The sequence below is a fragment of the Poromitra crassiceps genome, assembly GCF_964638095.1.
Source record: "Poromitra crassiceps genome assembly, chromosome: 17".
NCBI lineage: Eukaryota > Metazoa > Chordata > Actinopteri > Beryciformes > Melamphaidae > Poromitra > Poromitra crassiceps.
The window spans coordinates 3374245-3385913 of record NC_139635.1 but is presented as its reverse complement, the minus strand read 5'-3'; the positions used below and the strand labels follow the sequence as shown (position 1 = coordinate 3385913).

At 44.1% G+C, this 11669-nt stretch overlaps 1 protein-coding gene across 1 annotated transcript; it reads right to left on the bottom strand.

Moving 5' to 3' along the window:
* Positions 1 to 1998: 1998 nt before the first annotated feature.
* On the bottom strand, positions 1999 to 10453 carry LOC310791808 (myosin light polypeptide 6-like; the record flags this gene model as incomplete). Its single annotated transcript, XM_083653482.1, has 4 exons — positions 1999 to 2286; positions 3166 to 3315; positions 8561 to 8680; positions 10418 to 10453. The coding sequence occupies 4 exons, from the start codon at positions 10451 to 10453 to the stop codon at positions 1999 to 2001; spliced, it is 594 nt and encodes a 197-aa protein (XP_083509608.1).
* Positions 10454 to 11669: the final 1216 nt, after the last annotated feature.

Below are 11669 nucleotides of genomic sequence, written 5' to 3'. Positions count from 1 at the left end.
GTGCAAGGCAGATATTTAAACAGCCTTGTTTGTGTACAGTACCAGTGGCATGGTAGTAATAAAAAGGGATTAAGGACCAGTACCCCTGGTGGTCAAGTAAGATGGGCTGGTTGAGCCAATGTTAAAATGATCTTTATTTATTATTTATTTTTGCTTTAAAACTATTTTTTAATTTTCTGCTTAAAGTTCATGAAAAAAAGTGTCATTCTTGTTTTTTCCCCACAATAATTTCATAATACCATTTGTAATGCCACCGTTGTAGTGCTGTTGTTCAAAATTAAAGTACATTTTCTCAGATTTATTGGTGTCTTTCTAGTCATCAGTGTTTCCCATACACTGATCTATTTGTGGTGGTACACCCTACATAGATTTTGACCCCCACAAATACTGCCTCATATTAATTTCAACTAGTTGACTGCAAACTCCTGCTTTAGTGGTTACAGTAGCCTATATTATTATCTTGTCGGAATATTATTCCAGCCAATAAGTTAGGAAGTTCCCTTTTGATTTAATTTTACTTTTGTTTTGCCTACAAAGCAAAAATGTTACTTTACTTGAAACTCCCCTGAAGTAATTTTGGTATTATTTATGCAAGCATAATTCTACCATATAGTAACCTGTATGCAGAATATATATAGTAGGGAAACAATTATTTTTTCATCGCTGTAAAACCACAGAACGGTAAAGAAGATATTGATGTGTGTAGTTCTTCATAGATCTAGTCTCTTCATTTTGATCTCAAAGTGTGCCAGTTTGATCCATTTTTACTTGAAACTGTACAAAATTTTCTTACGGGGGGGGCATGCCCTCGGACCCCCCTAGGGGTTCAGTGGTCCATGATCTTTGGGTGGGCTGAGCCCACCCAAAGCTCTGATGCTAAAACCGCCCCTGGTCTGCAGGCAGCTTACAGCAGCTAGGTGTGCTCGTCATGGTGTCTGCAGGCAGCTTACAGCAGCTAGGTGTGCTCATCATGGTGTCTGCAGGCAGCTTACAGCAGCTAGGTGTGCTCATCATGGTGTCTGCAGGCAGCTTACAGCAGCTAGGTGTGCTCATCATGGTGTCTGCAGGCAGCTTACAGCAGCTACGTGTGCTCATCATGGTGTCTGCAGGCAGCTTACAGCAGCTAGGTGTGCTCATCATGGTGTCTGCAGGCAGCTTACAGCAGCTAGGTGTGCTCGTCATGGTGTATGTAGTCTCTGCAGGCAGCTTACAGCAGCTATGTTCGTCATGGTGTATGTAGTCTCTGCAGGCAGCTTACAGTCATAGATTTTTCAGGAGTCCCAAATCTTGAGTCTGAGTCAAGTAAGTCTCAAGTCACTGTGTGCAACTTAAGTGCGACTCGAGTCAAAGTTGTAAACTCGAGTCCCCATCTCTGCTATTCTGTGGACTGACCCCCACCCCCACCCCTCCCCCCACCCTTGAAACAGAAGACAGGGCATCATTTGGAACTTTAATGAACAGAGAATGTCTTAAAGTAAGTCTTAAAGTAAAGAAGACAGCCGACACAAAGTTCACTCTGACCAGTACAACCAGCACCGGTAAATATAATATCAATATTACTATCTGATATCAGGGCCAGTCTAGTTGGAATATGAACAGCAGGAAAGACTGGTGATGTTAAGTCATCTTTGTGAGTCACAGCCCATCAGAGTTAGAAGAAGAAGCAGAAGAGTGATGCATTTTCTGTGCAGAAACTTATTTTGTTGCAATTGTAATAGTATGTGCTTGAAATTAATCATTTGAGTCTTGAAGAAGGAACTGCTCTTGCTCAGCATCATCACACAACGTTTTGGTCCCCCTGGACCTTCGTCAAGTGTTTACTTGAGGAAGGTCCAGGGGGACCGAACTGGAACTGCTACCTCTGTGACCCCATCCCGGATAAGTGGTTGAAGATGGATGGATGGATGATGGATTGTCATAATTTATTGTCAAGAATATCGTTATCGCAGAAATACCATGAAATATGGTGATATTACTGTATTTGATCGCCCACCCCTACTACCCGGCTAGGATGTGTTTGACGAACTCAGTGTAGTTGATGAGTCCGTTGGCGTCCTCCTGTCCCACCATCAGCCGGTCCACCTCGTCCTCCGTCATCTTCTCCCCCAGCGTGGCCAGCACGTGGCGGAGCTCCGCCCCCATCACCGTGCCGTTGCCCTCCTTGTCAAAGACGCGCAGCCCCTCCACAAAGTCCTCGAAGGTCCCCTGCTCCCGGGAGCGTGCGATGTGCTGCAGCATGGGCAAGAAGGTGTCGAAGTCCAGCAGCTTGGTGTTCATCTCCTCCGCCTTACATTACAGTAGATAGATTACACTCAACTTTATTATCACTAGGCATTCCACGTGCTACGCGTGCTCGATTGCTAGGCTCGCCCACTGCGCGGCCTCACCTGCCCTGCAGCTCGCATTATGCAGCTCGGCTGCTGCGCGGCACTCGAGCAATAGTGATGTCACTGATGATGTCGTAGACATTGTGACATCATCGTCTATGACATCATCAGTGACATAATCGTCTATGACATCATCAGTGATGACGCCAAGTGCATGCTCTTGTTAGGAAATTGTTTCAATTGCCACATGACCTGCAGTAAAATTGCCGGTGCATGTGAGAATTGTTTCATTTGTTGGGTCTAAATTTGTAACCCGATGGACCGCAGTGGCGAATTTCAGACATGGACATAGTCATACTGTAGCACCACCTACTGACAACACAGAAAGCGTTTTTTGAAGTCGTTCATCCGATCGACTTCAAACTTGGGGAATGTGCTGCCGAGAACTCGACGGAGTGCGGTGCGGAATTTTGGACATGCGCATCATCATAGCATCACCTACTGGCAACACAAAAAATGGTTTATCTCAAGAATCATTCGTCCAACTTCAAACTTGGCGGGGACCCCAGAAAGTGCACTGTCAAATTTCTGCATGAGTTTGGTCACACCCAAAAAAAAGGGTGCCTATGGTGCATTGTCTCCAGTCTCCAGCATAGCAATGAGCCGCGCGGAGCCTGCACATTTCTAGTATGTGAAGTGAGAAATAAATGTATAAACAGTATATAAATATAGTATAAACAGTATGGTGTATACAGAAAATATACATGTGTATAGTCACTGGAGGAAGGATTCTGGGTGTTGTGTGTGTGTTAGGGTTAGGGAAGTGGTAGACCCTGACCTTGGGCTTCCCCAGCAGCTTAAGGACTTCTCCGTTGGTGGGATTGTGTCCGAGCGCTCGCATCACGTCTCCGCACTGCGCGTACCTGATCTTCATGTCGCCTGCTGGTGTCTCATCAAACAGTGTGAAGGCGTCGCGGAACTCCTCCACCTGGCAGAGATGCTTACAAGTCATTTTTTGCAAGTCCAAGTCAAGTCTCAAGTCTTTGAGCTAGGGTCCAAGCAGGGGCGGACTGGGACCATAATTCAGGCCGGGCATTAGATACCAAGCAGGCCAGGCCAATACAGGCCATTTGAAGCCCAATTTGGGCCGTTTGAAGCAAGATTTAGTGAATATAATGTTAACGCGATGATACATGTTACCTATTTGTTCACTAATAGAAAGATCAACATTGCCTAGATAACCAAGTATAATATGAAGAAGTAAAACCAAAAACATGCCTCTGTACAAACGCTTCACAGCAAACTTTATTTAAGGAAGAGTGATCAGATCGTGCATACTGCGTTATTCTCCACAGGCTTAAGAACTACACGTAATAATAACAATAATAATAAACATTGACATATTCTCAGTTTCATTAAACATCTTCCTATTTAAGCAAGCCCCTAACATTAAAGACATGGTAGTGTGTTCTGCGCAAGCCCTAACCTTTGTTTCTGAAAAATTAGGCCAACAATGGTTTTAGTCTCTATAGCCTATAGCCAAGTGTTGAGCAATGCAAAACTCAAGGCTCAAACACAAGAGTCCAGAAATGAATGAGTGACATCACGGTGGCTCTGTCCATATTTTCATAACGTCTATGGTTCCGAGCTTCTGAGTCTGTCTGTGTGACTCCGTGCGCCCACAGCCCTGCACAGCCTCACTTCGAGTGGCCTGGGTTGGGACGAGTCTGACTGACAAGTTAACTCATTCCTGCCTGCCTGCCTGCCTGCCTGCCTGCCTGCCTGCCTGCCTGCCTGCCTGCCTGCCTGCCTGTCTGTCTGTCTGCTGGCTGCTATCCGTGCAAATAGGAACACTACTGGCCTCAGTGGCCTGCCTGGCCTGCTGTTCAGTGAGTGGCCTGACTGCGTTTCTAGCCTTTATTTGTTTCATTTTTCATAATTCTGGCCTACAGCTCCAGAAAACCCCCAATACAGTATTTCAAGAAATTATTATAGTGTGAAGAAAATCAGCAGTTACTTCTCAGTTAGGACTGACTCCAGCCTCAGTCCACTCCCTCTGAATCTCTGCCAAATCTTTGAATCGTCTTTGCTTGACAATCCGCTGAAGTCCACGTTTTTTTTGGAAAGGATATACCGGTATATGTATATATATATATATATATATATATATATATATATATATATATATATATATATTGCCTGGCCTGCTGTTCAGTAAGTGGCCTGACTGCGTTTTTTTTTTTTTTTGCAGGCCAGGCCACCGGGCATCGGCCCGACGTGCCCGATTATGCAGTCCGCGCCTGGGTCCAAGTCAAGTCTCAAGTCTTTGAGCTAGAGTCCAAGTCAAGTCTTTGAGCTAGAGTCCAAGTCAAGTCTCAAGTCTTTGGTCATTCCATCATCTGCTTCAAAGCATACTGTATTATCATCACTCCTGTATTAGCATACAGTATCAGCATTGATTAATTTACATTATTTCCTTAACATTAATGCACCAAGAAAATTAATAATAATAATAAATCTAACTACGGTACTATAATTGGAGAGCTGTTTTTTTTTTTTTTCTGAGTTGAAAAGTGCACCTTTGCTCCCCCGATCATTTTTCAGGGGTCTCGAATGAATCTGGTGCACATCATCAGTGATGTCATAGACATTGTGACGTAATCAGTGATCATAATCAACATCCACAATCCTATGACATCATCAGTGATACATTATGATACATAAATTCCTCCCTGTTTCCCACTGATGACACTGTTGACATAATTTACATCACTGATGATGTCACTGTTGACATTATGATGTCACGGATGATGTCACTGTTGACATTATGATGTCAAAGATGATGTCACTGTTGACATTATGAAGTCAGAGATAATGCTGAAGCCAAGCGCAAGAAATTGGCTCAAACCAGAAAAATCAGCATCGGAAGATTGAAACTCCAACCCCATACAATGCAGGTGATAAGACGTGGGGCCCTATCTTGGGGCGCTATCCCCTTGTTGCGCTTGCGCACCCGTTTGCGTGCCTTAACGATAGCACTCCGCCACGCGCAAATGTCCGGGTGTTATGTCAAGTTTTGCATCCCCACCTCACGGGAGCTTTTTGTAATGATTGATAACCAGGGATGGCCAAACTACGGCCCACGGGCCAATTGCGGCCCGCTGCCCATTTTTATGTGGCCCGCCATGAATTTAGAGAAAAACATAATAATAATATATATATATATATTGTTTTGCCGGTGAAGCTTTTTTTAGTTTTTTAGTTTTTCCATTAAAGTTTGAAACGGAAAAACTGAGACGGAAAAACTAAAAAACTGAAAAACCTTTTTCCCCCTATTTAGTTTTTTCCATGTAAAACCATTGAAAATGGGTTACTTGAGTACCCTGACCTGGTCTATAATTTCTTTTGTCTATTTTTCTTTTTTACATTTTTAATACTGAATGTTGGTGAAATGATCTCTGTCTTAACCTGTTGGCACAGGAAAAGATTTGAAAACATACAGAAATACCCATTGTAATAGGTGGGCACATCAATAAACTATGTGTCATACAGTATATTTATTTAGGTTGAAATTAAAAATTGTAACAGATCATCTGTGGATGGGATATGGGATAGGTGAAGATGAATAGCCTATTGCAAGTAGGCTAATGTCCATTGTACAACCAATTTTCTCAATTCATTTACCATTTTTTTCTCAGTGAATTATAGTTGATTGCCTCACTGAATTATCTGCTAATACCCAATTTTAGCAGCAGAATTTGATGTCCTAGCGTGGCAAGTCCGTGAGTAATGACATAACCACAAGGAATTACTCTGCACTGCGCTGCACAGCACGGAGATTATGGTGCGCTCAAGCGCAGCGGGGTATTTTAGCGCGTAAGAGGTGCTTTTCAATGCTCTTAGCATTTTTGCGCCGAAATGCCTGGTTTGGCATGTGGCACACCTACCCCATGCATGTCCAGTACAATTATAACAGGCATGCGCTTGTGCACGGCCCCAAATTGCATTGCGTGCAGGGTTAAACGAGTGCAAAACCAGCGCACATGCTAAATTATCGCTTTTGTGACAATAGCGCCCGTGGTCTCCCCAGAAGTCTGCTCCAAGCACCTCGGTCCTGTTATCCCCTCTGATCTTCCTCTTCTCTCAAGTTCTATAGAGCAGAGCCTTCTTTTGGCCGTGGCCCTGGCAGAGGTTTTGTGAAGAAGACCCCCATGATGGCACCCGGCACTTCTCAAACTTTTCCAATAAGAATGGTGCCTATCGCGAGCCTCAAACCCTACCAATGCAAGTGGATGATCAAGTCCCCAACAAGTGCAGCATCCACACTCGGAGTAACTCTAGAGGAGAGGGCAAGCTCTTCTCCTTTGAGATTGAGGATGAGTGAGATCAGGATCACCACCTTCAACAAGGAGGTGGAGACATTTTTCCCTTTAGTGGAGCAAGGCAAGGTGTACTAGACCATTAAGGCCACGCTTATACAGCTGGCCAACAATTAGTGATCACATCGATGATGGCATCGATGTGATTGGAGTGTGTAAGAGTCCAGAGGAGGTTTCCCATATCACCATTAAGACCAGCAGAGAAGTTTCCAAGAGAGCCTTCAGTTTAACACCACTGGCAAAGTGGTGACAGGCAGCCACGAATCACCTCATTCAATGGAAAGGAATTGCTTCAAAATGTCCCCATTCTCTGGGGTGGAGTTGTACAATATCTACAACCCAGTTTCTCTGGGGTTGTAGAGATTACTTGCAAAACCCCATTTAATGTCCAGCTTGCACAGTTTACCAGAAAAAAGCCCATTTAATGGATAAACCTGGGGTCTCTGAGGCCTGGGTGGGCCCCAGGACCCTGTGAAGGTCCTGGGGTCGCTTCGGGGGGTCTGCGGGCCGAAGGGAGGGTCGGAGACCCTCGGGACCTCTCCCACCCCCTAACCCTAACCTCTCCCACCCTAACCTCTCCCACCCCTAACCTCTCCCACCCCCATGCCTAAACCTAACCTCTCCCCCCCATGCCTAAACCTAACCTCTCCCACCCCTAACCCTAACCTTTCCCCCCCATGCCTAAACCTAAGCTCTCCCACCCCTAACCCTAAACCTAACCTCTCCCACCCCCATGCCTAAACCTAACCTCTCCCACCCCCCATGCCTAAACCTAACCTCTCCCACCCCCATGCCTAAACCTAACCTCTCCCACCCCCCATGCCTAAACCTAACCTCTCCCACCCTAACCCTAAACCTAACCTCTCCCTCCCCCCATGCCTAAACCTAACCTCTCCCACCCCCATGCCTAAACCTAACCTCTCCCACCCCCCATGCCTAAACCTAACCTCTTCCACCCCTAACCTCTCCCACCCTCCATGCCTAAACCTAACGACACAGGGGTCCAAGCAGACCCTCCCCATGCCTGCAGAGGTGGGCAGGGTGGTCGAGAGAAGAGCCAATGGAGAATCCTATCCATTAAATTGGGTTTTGCAAGTAATCTGTACAACCCACGAATCCTATCCATTAAATGGGGTTTTGCAAGTAATATCTACAACCCCAGGGAAACTAGGTTGTAGAGATTGTACAACTCCATCCCAGAGAATGGGGACATTTTGAAACAATTCCTTTCCATTGAATGAGTAGAACGGGTGGGAGAGGAGCCAAATAAGTTTGATGGCTCTAATCTGCCTGTGGTCAAAGGAGCTCGCTTGCCTGTCTGAGGGGGCAGATCTGCTTTGTTCAGCTCAACAGTCATGGTCAACCCAGACATGAGGCCTTTCAAATGAGGGCCTGGTATGAGCAGAGGCGCTTCACTCTAAACAGCCAATCCCTGACAGAGACGAGTTCAGCGGGCAAGGGTCAACTGGAAAACACTAAGCGACATTAAGGATGGAGTCATAACCAGTGATGATGTCATGTCATGCCGCACAATCGTCAAGTGATGTCATACCCCCTGATGATGTTGATGACGTGTGTAGCAGATTCTGCTCAAGTCTCAAGTCAAGTCTCAAGTCACTGTGTGTTCAACTTAAAGGAACACTCCGCCGATTTTCAACCAGCTTTGTGTCAAAATCAGTAGTATATCTGAAAACTATAAATAGCTTTGCAGGAATTCATTTAGTTTGACAGTTATTGAGAGTTGATTTGAGTTAAGGTGTGGGCCAGTGATGTCATTCATGCACAAAATCACTGGTTGAAAATCAGCTGAGTGTTCCTTTAAGTGGGACAAGCCCAAGTCCCCATCTCCTCCACCTGGTCTGCAGTGAAGTCCAGCACCACGCTCTTCAGGTCCAGCTCCGGGGGGGCCGCCTCGGGGACTGGTGCTGGCTTGACCACGGGAGGCTCCTCCTTCTTAACTTCCACTTTCTTCACCTATAAATCATCAAAATAGCCATTACAAGTTCCACCAATTTCACACTTAAATCCCCAATATGTTTGTGCCTTAATATGACAGCTTCTAAACCATTTTGATGGTACACTGACTTCTAATATGGAGAATGGTGCCTCTATCATCCCCACTCTGCGCCACAGTCACCTGTTCCTGCACCAAGTAACGTCTGCTCAAGCATCAAAGTTATCCACATGTAACTCCATTTCCTGCTGCAGTTCCTTCATATTACATAGTAAAAGCTTTCCTTTAGTGAAAATGATCAGAAACCGTGGCGGTGACTGGCGACTTTTCCTTTGAAAGTCTGATGGGAAATGAGTTAATTAATTAACCCCCATTACCAAGGTTTTCTTTCCCATTTCAGAAAGTAATACAACATTTAATACAAAGTTAAGATTGTATTTGTGTACACAAGGAATAGTGTAGACTCTACACGAATAGTGTAGACTCTTCACGGCCCACATTTTTCCTTAGTCATTAAGTCGTGACCTAATTTTCAGAATTTACCCGAACTTTGTAGCGTCATTTAGCCCCCATTGCAGGATGCTAGCATGGCATGTTGGTACCAATGGATGCCTTAGGTCTTCTAATTTTTTCGTATGGTACCAGTATCTTCATTCTGGCTTTACAAATGAGCCTGCTACAGCCTCTGAAAGACAGTCATGTTGGCCGCGGTCACCAGCGTCCTCAATGAGTAGAAGAACTTGTTTTTTCTCATGCACACATCCGCAACCCACTCAAAACGGCCCCGCGACCCACTTTTGGGTCCCGACCCACCAGTTGAGAAACACTGGTGTAGAGTCTACAGCACCTCAAAGTAAACACTGTAGACGGACATTGAGGTGGTGTTTGTTGTTGTGTGTCTTTAGTAGTTGTGTTATGTATTGAGTCTTATTGTGAGTGTGAATGTTGCGGACGTGCATTGATGTATTTTCTGTTATTGAAGTATTCTTAAAAATACTACTGTGGAAGAGGAAGAGTAGCTACTGTTACAATACAAGAGGAAGAGTAGCTACTGTTACAATACAAGAGGAAGAGTAGCTACTGTTACAATACAAGAGGAAGAGTAGCTATTAGGGGTGTCACAATATATCGTCCCACGAAATTTCGCGATAGTAAAACGTCACGATATGTATCGTTGAGATGAAATCTCATATCGTGAAAAAAAAAAAAAAAAAAAAAAAAATTTTTTTTTTTTTTCAAAAGTAGACAAAGAAACGTCTTTGTTTGTTGAAGTTCAATGTGTGGAAAGTAGTTCAGTTGAACAAGTCTCTGAAGAGACACATGAGAAGATGCACAAAAAATAGACTAAGAAAAGTCTTGTTGTTTGAGTTTGAAGAAAAACTGAAGATGCATAATGAGAATTTATACTGCTGAGAAACCTTTTAGTTCAAAGTAAATCTAAGTGACGGTGTAACTCATTCTATTTCAAGATAAGCCTTATCTCCAATCTCATGTTTTTTCTAGTTGTTATTGTAATAACAATTTCCCACAACAGCATGTTTTGTATTTGTGCATTTCAAATAAAATACTACTTTTCCAGTCATATATTGTCATTATTCAAGTTTAAAAAAATATTGTTAAAATCGTATCGTATCGTATCGTTATCGTGAACCCAGTATCGTGATACGTATCGTATCGTGAACTGAGTGTATCGTGACACCCCTAGTAGCTATGTTACAATACAATAGCCAATGGGACAAACGAATGAACAAACAAACCTCCGTCTTCTTCGGTTCCACTTTCTTCGGTGCCATGCTGAAGGAGCGATGGAGGGAATGAGAGAGAGAGAGAGACATCATGGCAGGCTAGTCCATGAGGTTTTATAGTGGCGGGGGGTGGGTGAATGAGGGAGGAGTGTGGGAAAGAGATTGAGACACACACACACACACGCACAGAGGCACACACACACACACACACACACACACACACACACACACACACACACACACACACACACACACACACACACACACACACACACACACACACACACACACACACACACACACACACACAGGGCTGGCAGCAGACTATAGATGGAAGAAACCTGGAATAGAAAGATGAAAGAGCTTGTGAAGCAATGTGATTACTGTGAAGTAATGTGATTACTGAGCGACCACATGGTGATGGCAGCAAGAACAATAAGAATCAATATAATAATTATATAATATTTGTGCAACGCTCATCTGATTCACAAAGACATTCACGGGAAAGCAGACAAACCAGAATAATTAAATATTAATATTAAAATCACAATATTAAAGGATTTTTTAATTTTATTAAATCACATTCTAAACAAAAGCGTTAAAAAAAATAAACATTTTGGTTATCCTTTATTTATCCCCATGGGGAAATTCATCCTCTGCATTTGACCCATCCTCTACTAGGAACCTTCCTAGAACTAGGAGCAGTGGGCAGCCACAGTGCAGCGCCCAGGGACCAACTCCAGTTCTTTTGCCAGTGCCTTGGTCAGGAGCACTGACAGGAGTATTAACCCTAACATACATGTCTTTGATGGTGGGAGGAAACCAGAGCACCCGGAGAAAACCCACACGAATTATGGTGAGAACATGCAAACTCCACACAGAAAGGACCTGGGGCGCACTGGGGTTCGAACCTGGGACCTTCTTGCTGTGAGGCAACAGTACTAACCACTGACCCACTGTGCCGTCTTTTTATTATTATTTTTTACATCCAAGACCCTTTAGTTTTTCACATCAAAAGTCAACAATGGGGCATCCGGGTAGTGTAGCAGTTCAATCAGGAGAGACTAGACCAGTGAATGAATAAAATAGTATTTATTACAATAGCTAATGATGAATGATGCATTACAGAAAATCTGATGAGAATTAGGTATGGTTAATAGTCTCTGGCACTTAGACACCACAAGGAGATAATGAGATAGAGCTGCATCAGAATGAGCAGCAGCCATGTCCCCCTGTAGACTCTAGATCATTGGTTCTCAAATGG